Consider the following 22,143-nt stretch of genomic DNA (forward strand, 5'->3'; position numbering starts at 1 on the left):
TTTAAATATTCAGAATCAACAAATCAGATTTTGAAGCGGACCTGATAATATGCCTTTAATCAATTACATGTGTTACAGGAAGGAAGACTATTTAAAGAAAAAAAAGCAGGTATACGGAATATTTATTATACATCACCATTTGTGTTTCACTGAGTGAGGCCCTTGTCCTAATTATCCAAGTTCACAATAGGAGATTTATGGAAATCCAGAACACTACAAAGAAATTACCTTGTCAACATGTCTCAATATCTTGGCAGAAAAATAGTTCTCACAAGCCCAATTCTTTATACTCTAAAGGAGTAGTTGGCCTCTTCTGTTAAAAGAAGCGATTCCTGGAATACATCTAGTTGATAGGCCTCCTGGAATTTGCCCTGAATTTGTCTCAGGCAAAAAAGGTAAAAAGTTGGTCTGTAGAAGATGAGAATGGTTGATGATGGGACAGCAACTCTCCGAAGTGTGTGTGTGTGTGTGTGTGTGTGTGTGTGTGTGTGTGTGTGTGTGTGTGCGCGCGCGCGCGCGTGCTCGTGCGTGCGCTTAGAATCCCCTCTACTATTCATTTATTTGTTTGTATAGACAACACATTTACATGATTCAACATTCCGTAGGTGCCAAGGCTGCTGTTTATTGGTCAGAACAGACCAAGGGGACACCAGAGGTGCCCATTTTAATTGACTGGTGTCAAGAGCCTTACTGGCTATTAAATAAGTGTAATATAAGTCTTAAAGAAGGTCAAATGAAAAATCTCCCTCCATTTTGTGTCCTAAATGCTTTTTTATTTTCTTTAATAGTCAAAAAAAAGAGGCAGAAGGGCTTTTCAACATGGGGCTTTATGACGTTAGTAAAAACCTGGATATTTTCATTCCTTCTGGGAGTGTACAGCAATGCAAAGCAGTCAAATTTTATCCCACATCTATCTCTGGCATCCCTCCAGCCTTCCTTTGAGGGCTTTCTTTTCCATCTGTGCTCCTTACCCCTGGCAGTCACCTTGAAAGTCAGCCTGCCCCGCTATTCATGTTTGCCTGGGACCAGTTTCTCATTCTATAGTGCCTGCCCCTGAAGCATGCCATAAGCCGGGAGCTACGAAAAGCCACAGCACAAACCTGGCACATCGTCCCAAAGCAGTTTGCCTCGGTGATAAAACACTCAATCATCACTTTTCTAGCAGGGGTGGTAATAACTCTAGAGCATTCACATTGGCATTCAAGGCCCTCCACGATATGGCGGTACCTTATGTTTCTAGTGCGACTTCTCATCCCCCTCTTACACATGCTTCAGTCCAACCAGACATACGCCTTTTCCCTCCTCCATGCTTTTGCTCTTGTTCTTTCTGTCCCTTCTGCCAGACCTGCTGCGCCTCACCCCTCTGTCTTTCAGAATCCTCATGGAGCCAGATTGCCCGGGTTTAAACTCTAGGCTTACTGCAAACCGGCTGGGTGACTTTGGACAAGTTTCTTAACCTCTCTGTGTCGTGATTTCCTCATCTGCAACGTCTACCTCATCTAGTTGCTGTGATATTAGATGAGAACCTAGATCTGAACCAGACCTGCACCATCCTCTCTTTAACCTCCAGGGGATATTGTTGGTGCCTTTTTACTATGGACTAGAACTAGTCTCTGTGCATGCAAGGACACTCTGATGTGGGTCTGATAATTATTAATAGTTAATAAGCAAATTGTTTCTATTAACTCTAACCTAAAGATTGAATTAAGTTAAATGGTTAAATATTAGCATATGTAAACAACAAGGTCCTTCTGTGTAGCACAGGGAACTATATTCAATATCCCGTGATAAACCATAGTGGAAAAGAATGTGAAAAAGAATAAATATGTATAACTGAAACACTTTGCTGTACAACAGAAATTGATGCAACATTGTAAATCAACTCTACTTAAATAAAATAAGTTTTAAATATATTTTTTAAAAAAACATAACTTTTCTGTGACAGCCTAATCCAGATGTCAGTTGAATCAACCTGTACTCTGGATTCTGTAACATTTTTTTTTCTCTCTTTAGGGCTGCACCTGCAGCATATGGAGGTTCCCAGGCTAGAGGTCAAATCAGAGCTGTAGCCGCTGGTCTACACCACAGCCACAGCCACGTGAGGTGTGAGCCATGTCTGTGACCTACACCACAGCTCATGGCAATGCTGGATCTTTAACCCACTGAGCAAGGCCAGGTATCAAACCTGCGTCCTCATGGATACTAGTCAGATTCATTTCCGCTGAGCCACAATGGGAACTCCTGGATTCTGTAACCTTTACCAGGGATGCACAGACCCTGAAAGTATCCATGGATACATTTCATTTTCTCATGCACTTAGATGAGAAAAAATATATGTTTTCACTAACCTCTAATTGAATTTGAGCATTTCCTTCAATTGTGAATATATGCAACAAATCACAGAAGTGACTGTAGTACCTGTGACCTCATCACCAGCAGAAATTAGGTATTTTCATATTACATTAACAGTTGTTACAAACATCCCACATTTTTAAATGATTTTTTCCATTATAGCTGATTTACAGTGTTCTGTCAATTTTCTACTGTATAGCAAGGTGACCCAGTCACACATACACATGTACATTCTTTTTTCTCACATTATCATGCTCCATCCTAAGTGACTAGATATGGATCCCAGTGCTATACAACAGGATCTCATTGCTTATCCATTCCAAAGGCAATAGTTTGCATCTATTAACCCCAAGCTCCCAACCCACTCCACTCCCTCCCCCTCCCCCTTGGCAACCACAAGTCTATTCTCCATGTCCATGGTTTTCTTTTCTGCAGAAAGGTTCATTTGTGCTGTACATTAGATTCCAGATATAAATGATATCATACGGTGTTTGTCTTTCTCTTTCTGACTTACTTCACTCAGTATGAGAGTCTCTGGTTCTATCCATGTTGCTGCAAATGACATTATTTTGTTCTTTCTTATGGCTGAGTAGTATTCCAATGTGTATGTATACCACATTTTCTTAATCCGTTCATCTCTTGATGGACATTTGGGTTGTTTCCATGTCTTGGCTATTGTGAATAGTGCTACAGTGAACATACAGGTGCATGTGTCTTTTTCAAGAAAAGTTTTGTCCAGATATATACCCGAGAGTGAGATTACTGGGTTATATAGTAGTTCTATGTTTGGATTTCTAAGGTACCTCCATAATGTTCTCCATGGTGGTTCCATCAATTTACATTCCCACCAACAGTGCAGGAGGGTTCCCTTTTCTCTACACCCTCTCCAGCATTTGTTATTTGTAGACTTACTAATCATGGTCATTCTGACTGGTGTGAGGTGGGACCTCATAGTAGTTTTGATTTGCATTTCTCTAATAATCACTGATGTCAAGCATTGTTTCAAGTGCTTGTTGGCCATCTGCTATCTTGGAGAAATGTCTATTCAGGTTTTTTGCCCATTTTTCAGTTGGGTTGTTGACTTTTTTGCTGTTGAGTTGTATGAGTTGTTTGTATATTTTAGAGATTAATCCTTTGTTAGTTGCAGTGTTTGAAACTATTTTCTCCCATTCCATAAATTGTCTTTTTGGGTTTTTTTATGGTTTCCTTTGCTGTGCAAAACTTGTCAGTTTGATTAGGTCCCATTGGTTTATTATTTTTTTTTTATTATTTTCCCACTGTACAGCAAGGGGGTCAGGTCATCCTTAGATGTATACATTGCAGTTACAGTTTTTTCCCCCACCCTTTCTTCTGTTGCGACATGAGTATCTAGACATAGTTCTCAATGCTATTCAGCAGGATCTCCTTATAAATCTATTCTAGGTTGTGTCTGATAAGCCCAAGCTCCCGATCCCTCCCACTCCCTCCCCCTCCCATCAGGCAACCACAAGTCTCTTCTCCAAGTCCATGATTTTCTTTTCTGAGGAGATGTTCATTTGTGCTGGATATTAGATTCCAGTTATAAGTGATATCATATGGTATTTGTCTTTGTCTTTCTGGCTCATTTCACTCAGTATGAGATTCTCTAGTTCCATCCATGTTGCTGCAAATGGCATCATGTCATCCTTTTTTATGGCTGAGTAGTATTCCATTGTGTATATATACCACATCTTCCGAATCCAATCATCTGTCGATGGACATTTGGATTGTTTCCATGTCCTGGCTATTGTGAATAGGGCTGCAATGAACATGCGGGTGCATGTGTCTCTTTTAAGTAGAGCTTTGTCCGGATAGATGCCCAAGAGTGGGATTGCAGGGTCATATGGAAGTTCTATGTATAGATTTCTAAAGTATCTCCAAACTGTTCTCCATAGTGGCTGTACCAGTTTACATTCCCACCAGCAGTGCAGGAGGGTTCCCTTTTCTCCACAGCCCCTCCAGCACTTGTTATTTGTGGATTTATTAATGATGGCCATTCTGACTGGTGTGAGGTGGTATCTCATGGTAGTTTTGATTTGCATTTCTCTTATAATCAGCGATGTTGAGCATTTTTTCCATTGGTTTATTTTTGCTTTTATTTCTGTTGCCTTGGGAGACTGACCTGAGAAAACATTTGTAAGGCTGATGTCAGAGAATGTTTTGCCTGTGTTCTCTTCTAGGGGTTTGATGGTGTCTTGTCTTACTTTTAAGTCTTTAAGCCATTTTGAGTTTATTTTTGTGCATTGTGTGAGGGTGTGTTACAGTTTCATTGATTTACATGCAGCTGTCCAGGTTTCCAAGCAATGCTTGCTGAAAAGACTGTCTTTTTCCCATTTTATATTCTTGCCTCCTTTGTCAAAGATTAATTGACCGTAGGTGTCTGGTTTTATTTCTGGGTTCTCAAATATCTCACATTTTTTAAAGCTCATCACTACTTCAAGTTACAGTAACTATTATACCTGCTAATAGTCCTTATTATTTAATTTAAAAAGCATATATATCGCTATCTCACAAATTTGATTTTTCTCCCAGTAGTCTGATGGCTTTCTCTTCTTTAAAATTTTGTAATTGGTTTTCCTTATAATACAATATATATTTTAAGCTTTAAAAAACATTATTCTGAGAGTTTCTGTCATGGCTCAGCAGAAATTAATCTGACTTGTATCCATGAGGATGCAAGTTCAATACCTGGCCTTGCTCAGTGGGTTAAAGATCCAGTGTTGCCATGAGCTGTAGTGTAGGTCACAGATGCGCCTAAAATCTGGCATTGCTGTGGCTGTGTTGTAGGCTGGTGGCTATAGCTCTGATTTGACCCCTAGGCTGGCAACCTCCATATGCTGTGGTGTGGCTCCAAAAGATAAACAAATAAAATAAAATAAATAATAAAAAACATTTTTCTGGGAAGCAGTCTATGGGCTTCACCAGATTTCCAAGATATTTATGTCACAACAATGGTCAAGATTCCTGCCATCTGCCGCAGATTTGGAGATTCAAATAAAATGAACTCACCTTTCCCCCAATCAGTATCCCCTCTAAACTCCCTATCAGTTCCTGATGGCTTCCATTCTCATGTCCAGTGCCCACAGAACTTTCTAGCTATCAGTTGCTTCTCTCCCTCATCCTCCATGTCCGGTGTGGCTTCTCTTCTTCTTGTCCCTCAAATACAGCAACATGTGTCTTTAGATCCAGAGAGAAGAGCAGTGGGGCAGGGGTAGAGAGTAGGGATTAGAAGCTTCAGAGCACAGTAGAGACTATGGATGGGATATTGGGTATCGCAATTCTTAGGGACCATCTGCACAGGGAAAGATGTTCTCATGGGCGAGTGGCAGCTCCTGACATGACTCTTTCTCTTCCTTACATGATGTTCTTCTTGGGTGCTGCCAAACCCCAGGATTCCTGCTCAGCATTTCCTTGGACCCACTTAGCTCTCTCTTGCTCTCACCCCTGTCTATCCCATCCCTTCAGAAAACCTTGATTTCACAATGAAGAGTTTTCTCCCAGAGGGGAGCTCTTCTGACAGTGAAAGGAACTGTTATTTTTCCTGTATTCTTATACAGTTTACATGAATTTGAAGGTAAAACAAGAAACTTGTAAGATATTTTGAGCTCATTGCAGATGACTTTGAGTGTCTGCTGTCCTTTACCATCAGAATTTCTGTGAGAGTATTTTAAAAACTTTCCTTTAGGACTAATGAAAACAGGATGGTGGAGGGTGTTACATGCATTTAAAATAAGGCCTTGGCTTCCTTTTGTGGTCTAGTGGGTTAAGAATCTGACTAGTATCCATGAGGATGTGGGTTTGATTCCAGGCATTGCTTGGGAGGTTAAAGGAGCCAATGTTGCCATGAGCTGCAGTATAGGTTGCATGTGCGGCTTAGATTTGGTGTGGCTGTGGCGTAGGCTGGCAGCTGCAGCTCCAGTTCAACCTCTAGCCTGGGAACCTCCATATGCTACAGGTATGGCCCTAAAAAAGGAAAAATAAAATAAAGTAAAATAAGATCCATACTCTGGAGTTCCCACTGTGGCTCAGCAGTAACGAACCCGGCTAGTATCCATGAGGATGTGGGTTTGATCACTGGCTCCTCTCAATGGGTTAAGGATCTGGCATTGTCATGAGCTGTGGTGTACATCACAGACAAGGCCCGGATCCCACGTTGCTGTGGCTGTGGTGTAGGCCAGCAGCTACAGCTCTGACTCAACCCCTAGCCTGGGAACCTCCATACACTGTGGGTGCGGCCCTAAAAATAAAAAAAAAAAATAAAAATCCACACTCCTTTACAGATACCACAGTTGCCTCTTCCAGCCACTATGTTCCAGCCACATTGAACTTCTTAAAGGTACTTAGAATCCTCAGCCCCTGGACCTTTGCACTTGCTGTTCCCTTTGCCTGGGATGCTTTTCCGCATTCTCTCCACTGGCTCCTGCTCTTTCTCCTGATCAAATGCCATCTCCTCAGTGAGGCTTTTCCCAATTTGCCTCCGAATGCCTCCCTACCTCTCTTCATCTTTATCCCACACCTTTGTTATTTCCTTCCTATCACTTTCCATAATCTAGTTATTTTATTCATTACATTTTAATATCTGTTTTCCCCAGTGAAAACAGCTCCGTGTTGATAGGGGCCAAGACTGATTCGTTTGTCGGTGCATCCCCAGTACATAGCACGGTGCTGGGCTTTTAGTAGACCCTCGGTAAATATGTACTCAATGAATGATTGAATGCAATATGAAGTGTGCCCCTCTCAGGATGGTTCTGTTTTCATGAGGGATTTCTGAAGATGTAGAAGCTTCCTCATCAAAAGAATGAAATTATGGTAGCAGGGGAAAGGCGTGGGATTAATACTTTAGATGAAGGAAATCTTGTATGACATTTCTTCCAATTAATCCGAGGGTTGACAGGGATATTTTTGGAGAAGACCAAAAAATTGACCCGGGGGAGCTCTTTGTACAGCCAGAGGAGTGACTTTGAAGAGGTGAGCTCTAGATTCAAGAAATAATTTCCAAAACTCTAAGTTCAGAACAGTTAAGAATGATTGCAGAATTTGCCAATATCAAAAGGTCAAAGACATAAACCTTACTAATTATATTATGACCTTGGGTTGGTGCTCTTTTAAACAAAATTTTATATTCTTTAATCCACAGGTTGCAGTTTTTATCCGCGTGAACACACATGGCTTTGTTACGAAAAAGTAAGATTACAAACTTTTGAAAATTATGATTAAAAATAGATATTTTGGAGGACTGTTTTGATGCTGGGTCTTGGCTTTTCTTTTTTTTAATCTTTAACTTGTTGTTGTTGTTGTTGTTATCTTTTTAGGGCCACACCTGCAGCATGTGGAAGTTCCCAGGCTAGAGGTTGAACTGGAGCTACAACTGCTGGCCTACACCACCGCCACAGCAACACAAGATCCGAGCCAGGTCTTCGACCCACACCACAGCTCATGGCAACGCCAGATCCTTAACCCACTGAGAGAGGCCAGTGATTGAACCGCTTCCTCATGGATGCTGGTCAGGTTCATTACCACTGAGCCACGACAGGAGCTGCTAATCTTTGATTTTCATGTATGGTTTTCCCACAGGCATCATCATATCAGGCTGATTCTCATAGAAAGTTTTTTTTTCAGAAATGCTTGTTTTATGAGGGGGTCAGATGTTTCCATAAAAGTTACAAATATGGTTTATTTTCTCATTTTAAATACATATTCATTTTCCTGTCTAATTGAGCATTTGTAATCTTGTATTCTTAAAGAGTCATCTCAAATTATGTAATTTTCAGACTGCATCAAAACCTGGATTTGCCTCTGATTTTATATCCAGTTGTTTGTGAATCTTGGGGGAAAATAATGTAATTGTGTTACTGTTACCATCAGGGGAGAGTTGCCCAATGGAACACATGAAAAGACAAGATATCGAGTTTGACTTGAATTTTTAATTAACTATGAATAATTTTTAGTGTACGTATATCCCAAATATTCCATGGGATATACTTATACTAAAAAAGGTCAAATGGTAGTAGACATTGGGCCACTTCCCCAAACCAGCTGTGGGACGTAGATGTTAATCAATTGTATTGATAAACTGTAGACCTTTGTCCCTTGTCTTTTGCTTCTTTATAGTTTTTTTTTTTTGGTTTTTTTTTTTTGTCTTTTTGCCTTTTCCAAAGCAGCTCCTGAGGCATATGGAGGTTCCCAGGCTAGGGTCTAATTGGAGCTGCAGCCTCCGGCCTACACCAGAGCCACAGCAACGCGGGATCCGAGCCACATCTGCAACCTACATCACAGCTCACGGCAATGCTGGATCCTTAACCCACTGAGCAAGGCCAGGATCAAACCTGCAACCTCATGGTTCCTAGTCGGATTCATTAACCACTGAGCCACGACGGGAACTCCTATAGTTTTGTTTTAAACTGCATGTAGTATCTGGTTGTCTCTAGCTGAATCTGACAACACAGTGGAGATTGAAGTCAGCAAGGCAGAACCACTGAGCCTCAGTACATAGGTCTGGAAGGCATCCGTGGAGACTGTTCAACTCCTTTCTTTTACAAAAGTGAAGACAAAGACCAAGAGATCAGAAAATAGATTAATATGAGTCCAATAAACATAAATATCTTGATGTACGAAAATAGTCCCTAATAATACTTAGCAATTTTAAAGTCTTTATTGGGCCTACATTGACTTTGTTAACTCTCAAAACACCTCTGAAAGATAATGATTATTATTACAATCCCCATTTAGCAGACGAGCACACTGAGGCTCAGAGAGGTTAAGTAACTTGTCCGAGGCCATACAGGTAGGAAGTGGTAAAAGTGAGATCTGAGTCTGACTTCAGATCCCGCCTTTTCCCCTTCTACCACGTTTACCAAACTGCAAGCTTTGGGGCACTACATATGGCAATGTACAACCGTCTCAATTTTTTGTCATCTGTGTTCCTTCTGTTTTGTTCATGACTTACTATTTTCCTTAAGTTGATTCATTTAAAAAATTCAAGTATAGCAGTTCCTGTTGTGGTGCAGTGGGTTAAGAATCTGTTGACAGTTATCTCTATTATAAAAAGAAAGTGACTGTACAAATATATATGATTAGAATAATGTTATTCAACTCTGGGTAGCTTATGTTGCCTGCCTGCACATGAAATCAGAAGTGATTTCTGGAGTTCCCGTCGTGGCTCAATGGTTAACAAATCCGACTAGGAACCATGAGGTTGCGGGTTCAATCCCTGGCCTTGCTCAGTGGGTTAAGGATCTGGCGTTGCCGTGAGCTGTGGTGTAGGTTGCAGACGCGGCTCGGATCCTGTGTTGCTGTGGCTCTGGTGTAGGCCTGTGACTATAGCTCCGACTAGACCCCTAGCCTGGGAACCTCCGTATGCCACAGAAGAGGCCATAGAAATGGCAAAAAAAAAAAAAAAAAAAAAAAAAAAAAAAAAAACTGATTTCTCACACTTCGAATATTGCTTAATGCTATGAACATAAGCCTTCTAAATCACCCCAAGTGCAATGGGTGGCTTGTGCACCATACTTAGGAAAATACTGCTTGACACTATTCCACTCTTTAGCAGATCCCAGTGGCAAATATCACTGTTCTGGAACAGATGGCCCTGGAGGCTTAGACCAGGAAGAAGTACTGGGGTCCTCTAACCTCTTACTCAGGGCACGTCATCCTTGACCAGTGGTGGAATTAGCTGAGAAGCAGCTGGGTTATAGTGGCTGGGAACATGTATGCATGATAAGTACTGGCTCATCATACACATTACATAAATGTTGGCTATTATTTGAAACAAGTATTCCTGCACAGAAAGTGGCTCTAAAGGCAGCATGATGTGGTTATCAAGGTTGCAGCCTCTGCCATCAGACTGCCCGGGTTTAGCCCTGGCTGTTCCTTAAGATACATCTGCATATCCTTGAGTATCAGCATCATCACAGAGTAACTCTTTACTCCGCATGCTGTCTGCTTAGAGAAAGGTGCCAGACCCCTACTCCTGTGTGTCAGGGAGAACATGCGCTCACACAGTCTTCTAAACTTTTCCACAATTGCAGTTTGATAGGTTATACTTGAACATGTTTCTGTTTTTATTTCAGTTAATCAGGTGTTGCTGTTCCTTCTGATTGTGACCCTCTGTGGGATTCTGTATAAGAAAGTACATAAGGCTGCTGTTCTCAGGAATGAAACAGGTATGCTGAGTGACGTAAGCCAGTCACAAAAAGACAAATACTGTGTGACTCCCCTAATAGAGGTACCTTGAGTAGGCAAATTCATGAGGACGAAAGGCTTAATGATGGTGGCCAGGGGCTGGGAGGGGGGAAGGAAATGAGAGTAATTATTTGGCAGGTATAGAATCTGTTTTATAAGATGAAGAGTAATGACAGTGGATGGTGGTGGTGGTTTACACCAGCGTGAAAGTATTTAATACCACTGAACTGTACACTTGAAAATGATTAAGGCGGTAGATTTTATGTTGTGTGTCTTACCACAAGGGAAAATATATTTAAAAAAAAGAATGAAGCAGATAAGCAGGTGTGTGGTCCATCAAGATGAGCCACCTGCAGACATGGTTTGAGTCCTTTCAGTACCTGGGTTTAGAGACAAGCAGAAATTTGGTCGGCTTCCAAGAACCTGCTTGTAGAATATCCACAGCAGGCCAACTTTTTGCTTGTATTCTAGAGTGATCAGTGCTATTCAAACTTTAGCACACATAAGAATCACATGGAGGGCTTGTTCAAACACAATCCTGTTCCTGGGTTTTGAATCAGTAGATTTGGTTGGGGCTGAGAATTTGCATCTCCAGTGAGCCTCCAGTTGATAAGTCAATGATGTCGGTTCTCAAACCACGCTCTGAGTTGGAGTCTCTCAGTAATTCTGCTTATGAGTAGAATTGCTACATTGACCCCAAGTCCTCTTCCAGCTGTACTGAAGAGCCCAGTTTCCCTGCTCAGGGGTGGATTGCTTGAGATGGCACCTTCACAACCTCCACAAAGCCAACCCACACAAAAACTAAGTAGAACTAGTTATGTTTATGTTATTTTTTTTTTCCTTTCTGTTTTTGGCTACCTCAAGGCACATGGAGTTCCCAGGCCAGAGATCAGAGCCAAGCTTCAGTTTCAGTCTCCACCACAGCTATAGCAATGCTGGATCCTTTAACCCACCGTACTGGGCCGGGGTTTGAACCTGTGTCCTGGTGCTGCAGAGATGCTGCTGACCCTGTTGTACCACAGCAGGAACTCCTGTTTATATTATTTTTAACTAATACACTTCTTTATGTTAGCAAGGCAAATAGACTCACTTATGGAAAATACAAAAGAGAAAAACATTACTTGTAGCTATATCAGTTGAAGACAAAGCGATCAATATTTTGGTGCATTATATACATTTGTAGTCACACCTTTTTTTAGACACACTGCAAGGAGCAAGATTACATCCCTGCTCTCACAAAGCTGATTTTCATAATAAAAAAAAAAAACATGGAAAAACAATTAAAAACATGTATAATCCGGTCTAAGTGAACATCAGGAGCATCTGGAAAGAGAACAGTTTCCACACAAAGACATGGATGCAGATGTTTATAGGGCATTTCTTTTTTTCTTTTTTCTTTTTTTGTCCACACCTATGGCATATGGAAGTTCCTGGGCCAGAGATCAAATCAGAGCCTTAGCTGCAACAATGCCTGATACTTAACCCAGTGCACCATAGCAGGAACTCCTTTAGGGCATTTTTGATAGTAGCCCCAAATTGGAAACAATCCACATGTAAATCGCGTAGGGAGTAAATAAGAAGATTTCTGCTCCTACAACGGAGTACTTTTCAACAATGAAAAGGAACAAACTACTAATGTATGATACAATGTGAATAAACCTCACAAACATGCTAAATGAAAGAAGCCAGACTCGAAAGACCACATGTATGGTTTCATTTAAAGGAAATTTCTAGAAAAGGCAAATCTGTGGAGACAGAGACAGATCAGTGGTTGCCTGGGGCTGAGAGTGGAAGTGGCTTGATTCAGCCTAGCTTAAGGGAAATTTTCTGGTGATAGAAATGTTTTAAAAATTGGACTGTCATGATGGATGTACAACTCTAAATTGACTAGAAATCATTGAACTTCCTTTTACTTTCAGTAGGTAAATTTAAAGAGATCTATATTAGTCTTCCTGGGCAGCCATAAAAAAATACCACAGACTGGATGACTTAAACCATAGACATGAATTTTCTCACAGTTCTGGAGGCTGGAATCCAAGATCAAGGTACCAGCAGAGCTGGTTTCTCTGGAGGCCTCTCTCCTTAGTTTATAGTCAAATGCCTTCTGTTTCCTCATGTGACCTGGTGTCTCTTCCTCTTCTTATAAAGATGCCTTGTCTCCTAATGCAGTCACATTTTGAGGGTTAGGGCTTCAATATATGGATTTTTGGGGTACCCAGTTCAGTTCATAACAGTGTCTAAATCATGCCTCAACAAAACTGTTTTGAGAGAGAGAGAGGGAGAGAGGAGAGAGAGGAGGTCGTACAAGGTCAAATGTTGTCTGAACTTTGAGCTCTTTCCTCCTCACATTTCACTTCCTGCCGATAAACCAACACATTCAGTTGTGCTGCAAGCTCCTTTCTCCATGGAAAGAAATGAGTTGCTTTTATGATAACTGTTAAAAGAACTAGAGGGAAATGCATATCCTGCCTGATTAATCAGCTCTATATTTATATATGATAAAAGAATTTGGACCACAGGAATTGATCTAATAGCCCATTTTTATCCCATTCAGTGTTTTTTATTTTCTTTTCCCACTGAGTGTTAAAATTTTTAAAAAGTACCAATGTTACGCAATACCACTCAAAAGAACAGAGTGTTGGCATGGAGAGGTGGATGTCTGTGGTATGTTAAGTGGAAAAAGCAAGTTACAGAAGACTATGACGAGTATGATTTTCATTTTGGTTTTAGAATAATACATCAAATTTCATGCAATATTTATGTAATATATATCTTAAATGCTTTTGTATTTACCCTAAGAAGGGTTTGAGAGGCACGCACTATGCTGGTACCAGAGGTCTGTCTTTGGAATGGGGGCTGAGAGGTCTGCAGAAAACAATTATCATTTATTGGCTACTCTTCTGTTTGGGCTGAAATTTTTTCAAGAAGAAATTTTTCAAGATTTTTTTTTTTTTTTTTGTCTTTTTTGGGCCACACCCATGGCATATGCAACTTCCCAGGCTAAGGGTTGGTCAGAGCTACAGCTGCTGACCTGCGCCACAGCCATAGCAGCACAGGATCCTAGCCCCAGCCCCATCCATGACCTCCACCACAGCTCACAGCAGTGCCAGATCCTCGACCCACTGAGTGAGGCCAGGGATCAAACCTGCATCTTCATGTATACCAATTGGGTTCTTAACCTGCTGAGCCCAACAGGAGATCCAAGAATTTTTTGAATAGATTTTAATTTTTAGAGCAGTTTTAGGTTCAAAGCAGAACTGGGCAGAAGGTACAGAGAATTCCCATATATCCCCTTCTATCACATAAACACACACACACACACACCCCTCCCCCACTATTAGCATTCTGCACCCGAGAAGTACATGTGTTATAATCCATGAACATGTATTAACACATCATTATCACCAGTATCCACAGTTGACATTAGGGTTCCCTGCTGGTATTGTACACTCCATGGGTTTTGAGAAAATTGTAATGACATTCGTCTACCATTATAGAATACAGAATAGTTTCACTGCCCTAAAAATTCTGTGCTCCACCAATTCCATATTAATTTTTACAGTTTTGAAACATTAATTCAAAGAACTCATGTCATAAGATAATGTCTAGAGGTCCTGGGAAGTCATGTACTGGAAAAAAAAGAAAGAAAGAAACCATGGTGTCATTCTGTGTCATCTCCTGCTCATGACATTCCGTGGACTCTCCTGACAGTTTCTTTGTCATCAGCATGCTGGTGATTCACTCCTGGCCCATTTGGGGTGCAGCAAGTTTGTATGTAAGGCCAAAGCAGTTCTAATTTAAAATGGGATTCAGACATTTGGTCTTGGGAGAGCAAACATTTCACCACTTCTAGGAATGGACATGGTTTGATAAGAGTTACTTGTGGGCATGGATTAAGGCAAAATAATAAATTTCTAGTCCATTTGCCACCATTATGAGATTTTTATGGGCACCAAATGGCTTCTCATAACCAGACCTTGCAATGGGCTGGCTCAGGCAGCACTTGGTATAATAGATCAAAATAGTACAGTGGATGATTCCCTAAGAATCTGCTAGGATGGGGCACTGGTAAAGAATTTATAGTTGAGGGAGCTCCCTTCATGGCTCGGTGGTAATGAACCTAGCTAGGATCCATGAGGATGCTTGTTCAATCCCTGGCCTTGCTCAGTGGATTAAGGATCCAGCGTTGCCTTGAGCTGTGGTGTAGGTCACAGACACAGCTCTGACCCCACATTGCTGTGGCTGTGGTGTAGGCCAGCAGCTGTAGCTCCAATTCAACCCCTAGGCTGGAAACTTCCATATGCTGCAAGTGCGGCCCTAAAAAAAAAAAAAAAAAGAAGTATACAGTGTAGTGTGTCTGCAGCAGAGCTGTAAAGTCAGTGTTGCACATTCTGTTAGGGCGCCTTTCTTTCATGATAGCCTGCTCCTTCAACCTCATTCTGCCCTTTGCCTGATGAAGACCTCTCCCGAGCCTGGCAGCCAGGTACTGTCCCAGATTTTCAACCCTTCTTTGTCTCTTTGCCCTAGGAATAGCCCATGAATTACTCTTCTAGGGCCCTGTTCTCTAGGGCCGGTGCATCAGATCCATTTAGTTGATTTCAGCAAACTTTCATTAAGTGCCTTCTAGGTGCCAGACTCAAGATAATACAGTGAGTTTACAATCTGGTAAAGGAGACAGACCCAGGAGTAGATTTTTCCCATGCCATGTGGGAAGTGCTCAAATAGAGATGTCTGATAAATTCACCCATCCATCCATCCATGTACTGAGAATCTACCATGTTCTAGGCATGCAGAGGATATGGAGATGAACAAGATACTGTTCCAGCTCTCACAGTTAAAAGAGAGAAAAAGAAGACATACGACTAAATAAATTGCAGTGTAGCTGGTAAATCCATCCACAAGCAAGGACAGAATGAGTGTGGGCAAGAGCATGAGCTAATTTGTGTAGGAAGCTGTTAAGGACTCCCTAGGGCCTCTGATGTCTGTTCTGCATTTGGAATGAATATGTAACAGTCAGCCATGCAGGAGAGGATAGTAAGAAAATTCCAGACATCAAGAGCAGCCTGTATAAAGGCATTTAGATAAGGGACAACATGGTGCCAGTATCCAGGGAACCATGGATAGCTTGGCAAAGCTGGAGTAGAAGTAGACAAGGCTGGAGAAGTGAACAGAGACTGGATCTGCGTGTGCCAGGGGAAAAAAAACGTGACTCTGTCCTATAGCAACCATGAGAGGACTTTAAGCAGTGAAGAAATACAGGCGCATTCAGGCAGATCACTTCGATGCCTGCGGTTACCACATGGTTAGGGAACATACCAATGATTAGGAGACCTCACAAAGAAGATAGTTTAGTCCAAAAGGAACAATTAGTTAAGAAAAAATTTCTTTTCTCTTTATGAAAGCAACCTGTAATGACTCTAGAGAATATGGAAAATACAAGAAACATAAATAAGGAAATTAAAATTACTCATAATTCTATAAATAAACATAGATCCATTTACAAATATGTATGTATCAAATTGAGATCAAATACTGGAGAGAATTTTGTGTTCTCCTGCCCCCCCCCAATATTATATTATGACTCTTATCTCATAACAGTAAATATACTGTTAAAAAATTATTGTGGTGGAACTTTCAGATGTAGGAGCAAGATGGCAGAAGATATAGGAGACGAAGGAGGGAGGCTTTTCAATGTGTCTTAAATTACACGAAGCACAGCACCTGGTGGCATGTTTGTTGGCTTAAATATTAGCTAGAACTACCCTGGGTCTGAATCATAGAGCTTTTGCAAAAAGGTATCTGTAAAGAGAGAGCGAGACCTTCATATATGGCCATTTGATAGAGGATACTCTGCATACTGATTATTATTATTCTTCATACCTGAAAGTTATATTGTGATACCAAAATATGTAGCCAAGGCTCAGAAGAGTAATCAATTATTCATGTTATGCATTAGTCATAGTTTTTCATTTATCTCCTTTTTCTTGCTGTCAACTTTTGAGACACTCAACAAGAAGGTGTATAACAGGAGTTCCCATTGTGGCTCAGTGGTTAATGAATCTGACTAGGAACCATGAGGTTGCGGATTCGATCCCTGGCCTCGCCCAGTGGGTTAAGGATCTGGCGTTGTCATGAGCTGTGGTGTGGGTTGCAGATGTGGCTTGGATCCCATGTTGCTGTGGCTCTGGTGTAGGCGTAGCCTGGGAACCTCCACATGCCACAGGTGTGGCCCTAGAAAAGACAAAAAGACAAAAAAAAAAAAGAAGGTGGATAACAGAAAGGAAGATCGCAGTAGTATATTGTATAGCAAGGTAAGCAAGGTAAATATTCCACTTCAGGGAGGAGTTGAGAAGTTGTTGAATCAAATGAGACTGTTAGGTTCTTCACGTATTTTTCAACTATGTGTACATGTTAAACTATCTGATTGGCTTCTTTTAGAAAGTTCCAAAATAATAGTGACTTAAGGAAAATAGAAGTTTATGTTCTTTCTCAAGCGGAAGTCTAATGCATCAGTTCTATAACCATCCAAATCAAGATTCTTTCTATCTTCTGATTTTGGTGTCCTCAACAGGTAGCTTCCACCTCCTGGTCCAAGATGGCTGCTTTAACTCCTATCATCATATCAACATTCCAGCCAATGGGAAGGGGGAAAAGAGAGGGGGAGGGTAAGCACATACCTTTTAAAGGCAAACCCAGGAGTTGCACATATATTGACACTAACATCCCATTGGTCAGTACTTTATCACACAGAGCCGCAAGGGAGTATGGAAAAAATATTCTTAGTGTTGGACTATATGCTAACTAAAATTCCAGTGTTCTTCTTCTAAGAGAAGGAGAGACTGGGTATTTGAGAACAGTCAGCAGTGCTGTCTTCCCCTCAGAGTGTAGAAGACAAGTTAGATGGGCTGGACTATGAAATTCCTTCATGTTCCAAGACTGATATTTGATGTTGCCAGATGATGACTCTGAGACTCCTGAGGAAATGGAAGATGAGATCCCGGTGGTGATTTGTGCAGCACCAGGCAGGATGGGTGCAACCATGGCTGCCATCAACAGCATCTACAGCAATACCGACGCCAACATTTTGTTCTACGTAGTTGGACTCCGGAACACTCTGTCCCGAATACGGTAACTTGTGTACCACAGACTTTGGAGTTTTCTTCTTTCTTTCACCTTCCTTATCTTTCCTTAAATGGATTTCCTTCTTTCTTTGGTTTGATAAATGTTTTTAAATGAATGAGAGGATAATCTGAGGTTTAACTGATCACCTGACAAATACATTGCCTTGCTAAGGAAATTTCAACAAAGCCTCATTCATCTGGGAGAGCAGTGCATCATTTTGCAGAAGAATTGTCTAATCCATGAAGGAACCCCAATCCTTAAGTAATTTACATAAAAGTCTTTCTTTCTTAAATGGTTTTTCTTTTCTCTGCTTTCTTTTTTTTTAAGGGCCACACCAGTGGCATATGGAAGTTCATAGGCTAGGGGTAGAATCAGAGCTACAGTTGCCAACCTATGCCACAGCTATAGCAACACAGGATCTGAGCTGCGTCTGCAACCTACACCATAGCTCACGGCAGTGCCAGATCCCCAACCCACTGAGCAAGGCCAGGGATTGAACCTCTGTCCTCGTGGGTACTATTCAGATTCATTTCTGCTGCACCACAACAGGAACTCCCTCTTTTCTCTGTTTTCTTAACTTGGGAGACTATTAACATAATATAATCATTTAATATGATCTGGAATCATCACTAATTATAATTTTTAAACTGCAGAGTGGTTTCCTTCTTATCACACACAATACTACTAAAACATAAATTGGAGTTGGATTTAGAAGAAATAAACAGGAAAGAAAATTCTAAATGTATTACTAAAATATGGGGCATTTCCTGGTGGCCTAGTGGTTAAGGATCCAACGTTGTCACTGCTGTGGCTTGGGTCACTGCTATGGTGCAGGTTTGATCCCTGGCCTGGGAACTTATCCCTGGCCATGGGCACAGCCAAAAAAAAAAAAGGGTGGGATAATTGTTTAACTTTGGGCTCCTTGAGCACAAAAATCATAAGAGAAAAACTGACAGATTTGAAACCCTACAAGTGTAACAGATCACATAACAGATTAGGCAAGATATTTTCAACATGTATTATAGACAAAGGAAATTTCAACAAAAGTGTTTGAAGAATTCTTACCAAAAAAATTCAAAAATACAAGCATATAGTAGAAAAATTAGCGCAGAATACAGACAGTTCATAGGGAAAAAACCTATAAATGGCTGGCAAATGTGAAAACATACTCCATGTTACTAATAGGGAATTGGGAGTTCACCTGTGGAGCAGTGGGTTAAGGATCTGGCACTGTCCAGCTGCAGTGGTGCATATTTGATCCATGACCCAGGAATTTTCATATACGGCAGGCTCAGGCAAAAAAAACAAAAAACCAAAAAACTAACAGGGAAATGCAAATTAAAATGACATATCATCAGTGACTCATCAGCATGATAAAAATTAAATACGATAAAACCATCCTGTGCAAGAAAATGGACATGTTTATTCCTTGTTTACGCAATGTACACATTGTAAGTTGGTAAAGCATTTTGAGGGAGCAAGAGAGCAATGTCTGTTAAAATGGTATATGCATGTATAGTTTGACTCACCATCCTATTTCCACAACTGGGAATCTATACTACAGAAATTCTAGTACATGAGTTCCCATTGTGGTACAGTGGAAACTAATCCAACTAATATCCCTGAGGAGGCGGGTTCAATCCCTGGCCTCGCTCAGAGGGCCGGGGATCTGATGTTGCCATGAGCTGTGGTGTACGTCTCAGACACGGCTTGGATCCTGTGTTGCTGTGGCTCTAGTGTAGGCTGGCCTCTGTAGCTCCAATTTGACCCTAGCCTAGGAATGTCCATATGCTGTGGGTGGAGTCCTAAAAAGCAAAAAAAAAAAAAAAAAGTAAGAAATTTTAGTACATGTTACCAAAATATATATACAACAATGTTATTCAGCATTATGTCAAACAGTAAAAAAATACTGTCTACCAATGTAAGAATATTTGAATGAACTTTGGAATATGTCCAGCTATTAAAAAAGAAAGAAGGCATTTTACTTTTTTATTTTTTATTATAGTTGATTACAGTGTGCCAATTTCTGTTATAGAGCCAAGTGACTCAGTCATACATACATACATACATACATACATATATAATATACATTCTTTTAAAAAAATATTATTTTCCATTTTGGTTTATCCCAGGAGATTGGATATAGTTGCCTGTGTTATACAGTAGGACCTCATTGCTTATCCATTCTAAATGTAATTGTTTGCATCTACTAACCCCAAACTCCCATACATCCCACTGCCTCCCCTTTCCCCCTTGGCAACCACAAGTCTGTTCTCCATGTCTGTGAGTCTGCTTCCGTTTTGTAGAAAGGTTTGTCTGTAACATATTTTAGATTCCACATATAAGTGATATCATGTGGTATTTGTCTTTCTTTTTCTGACTTACTTCATTTAGTATGAGAATCTAATTGTATCCACATTGCTGCAAAGGGCATTATTTTTCTTTTTTATGGCTGAGTAGTATTCCATTGTATGTAGGTACCACATCTTCTTAATCCATTCATCTGTTGATGGATGTTTAGATTGTTTCTATGTCTTGGCTGTTGTAAATAGTGCTGCTATGAACACAAGGGTGCATGTATCCTTTTGAATTATAGTTTTATCCAGATATATACCCAGAAGTGGGATTGCTGGATCATATGGTAGTTCTATATTTAGTTTTCTGAAGAACCTCCATACTATTTTCCATATAGTTGTAACAAGAGTATAGGAGGGTTCCCTTTTCTATACGCCCTCTCCAGCATTTGTTATTTGTAGACATTAATGATGGCCTTTCTGACCGGTGTGAGGTAATACTTCATCGCAGTTTTGATTTGCATTTCTGTAATAATTAGCAATGTTGAGCATCTTTTCATTGGCCTACTAGCTACCAATAGGTCTTCTATAGAGAAATGTTCTGTAGGTCTTCTGCCCATTTTTCGATTGGGTTTTGTTGTTGTTGTTGTTGAGTTATATGAGTTTGTATATTTTGGAGATTAAACCCTTGTTTGTTGCATAATTTGCAACTATTTTCTCCCCTTCTGTAGATTGTCATTGTCTTTTTGTTTTGTTTATGGTTTCCATTGCTATGCAAAAGTTTCTAAGGTTAAGTCCCATTTGTTTATTTTTGTTTTTATTTCTATTGCCTTGGGAGACTGACCTAGTAAAACATTTGTACAGTTTATGTCAGAGAAGGTTTGCATATGTTCTCAAGAAGGCATATTTTTAAGTGGAAAATGCAAGTTGCAGTACACCTCATATAGTATGGTCCACCTTACGAATGTCTTGGGCTGCTATAAAATAATGGCTGGCTTGGCTTATAAACAAGAGAAATTTGTTTCTCAATTTATAGAAGCCAGGAAGCCAAGATCCAGGTGCCAACAGATTCTGTGTCTGGGAAGGGCACTTCCTGGGTCATAGCAGGCTGCCTTCTTGCTGTGTCTTCACATGGCAGACAGGATTAAAGGAGTTCCCCAGGGCCTCTTTTATAAGGGCACTAATCCGTTCATGAGGGCTTCACCCTAATAACATAATCACTTCCTAAAACCCACACCTCCAAATACCGTTGCGTTAGGAATTAGGTTTCAACATACAAATCCGTGGGGCACACAACATTCAGTCCATAGCAATGAAATCAAAACCCCCAAACGGTAAATGTGATAAATGTGTCTCTGTAAAGAAAAAGACCTAGAAAGATCTCCAGCGGTTAACATCGATTACCTCTAAGGAGTAGGAAGGAAGTGGAGAAAGCAGTGGTGAAGGCATTTCAAGTGTTATTTCCATCATTCATAAGGAGAATGTATTCATAAGGAGGTACGGAGCTGTGAAAGACACCTGTTCCTAAACTAAATGGGAATGGTCCTTGGCTGCCGTGGGTTTTTCCATTTCATTTCTCTTATCCTTTATTGTTGTGGATTGTTCACTTAGCCTGCTGTTAACAGACCTTTCATCACCTGTGGGTATGAAAACCCGATAACCAAACCCAGAAGGATGGCCTGTCTCATAGGAGTGAGTGTTTGTACTTGAACAAGAGGCATGAGCTGCAGGACTTTATGATGTTTAAGTAGGGACTGTCTCCCAGTTCTTGGTTGTCTCCTCCACCACCCCATTTTAAAATATCTTAAAAACTCTTTTCATTAACGTCCACCACAAAAGCAGAAAATTGTATAAATCCCGTGTACAGCTTAGTGATAATCCCAAAGTGAACATACCCATGTAAGAACCACCACACCAACACTTGTCATGGTCCGTCTTTTTAACTTTGTCGTTCATTCTGAGGGGTATCCAGGGGTATCAAATTGTCATTTGAATATGAGGTTTCCTTTATTTATAATGAGGTTGAGCACTTTTTTTTTTTTCACATATTTCCTGACCATTTGTGCAAGTTCAAGTGTCTTGCTTGTTTTTTTGTTGGCTGTCTCATTCTTATTTACATGACTCTTCCTCCCCTACCCAGCTTTACTAAGATAAAAATTGACATACAAAATGGTGT

At 40.6% G+C, this 22,143-nt stretch overlaps 1 protein-coding gene across 10 annotated transcripts in view; it reads left to right on the forward strand.

The window, feature by feature from the left end:
* GLT8D2 (glycosyltransferase 8 domain containing 2) overlaps positions 1-22,143 on the forward strand; it is a 64,050-nt gene that overhangs the window by 29,990 nt on the left and 11,917 nt on the right. For 6 of the 10 annotated variants that reach the window (XM_021092640.1, XM_021092642.1, XM_021092636.1 and 3 more), the window contains 3 exons: positions 7,508-7,554; positions 10,440-10,532; positions 17,508-17,679. In XM_021092640.1, coding sequence (XP_020948299.1) covers positions 7,536-7,554; positions 10,440-10,532; positions 17,508-17,679 — 284 coding nt within the window. In that variant the 5' untranslated portion in view covers positions 7,508-7,535. Of the gene's footprint in view, positions 1-6,650; positions 6,707-7,507; positions 7,555-10,439; positions 10,533-17,122; positions 17,217-17,507; positions 17,680-22,143 lie in introns of all 10 variants that reach the window. The other 4 variants (XM_021092637.1, XM_021092638.1, XM_021092644.1 and 1 more) reach the window with 3 other exon arrangements.

Source organism: Sus scrofa, chromosome 5 (genome assembly GCF_000003025.6).
Source record: "Sus scrofa isolate TJ Tabasco breed Duroc chromosome 5, Sscrofa11.1, whole genome shotgun sequence".
Classification (NCBI taxonomy): Eukaryota; Metazoa; Chordata; class Mammalia; order Artiodactyla; family Suidae; genus Sus; species Sus scrofa.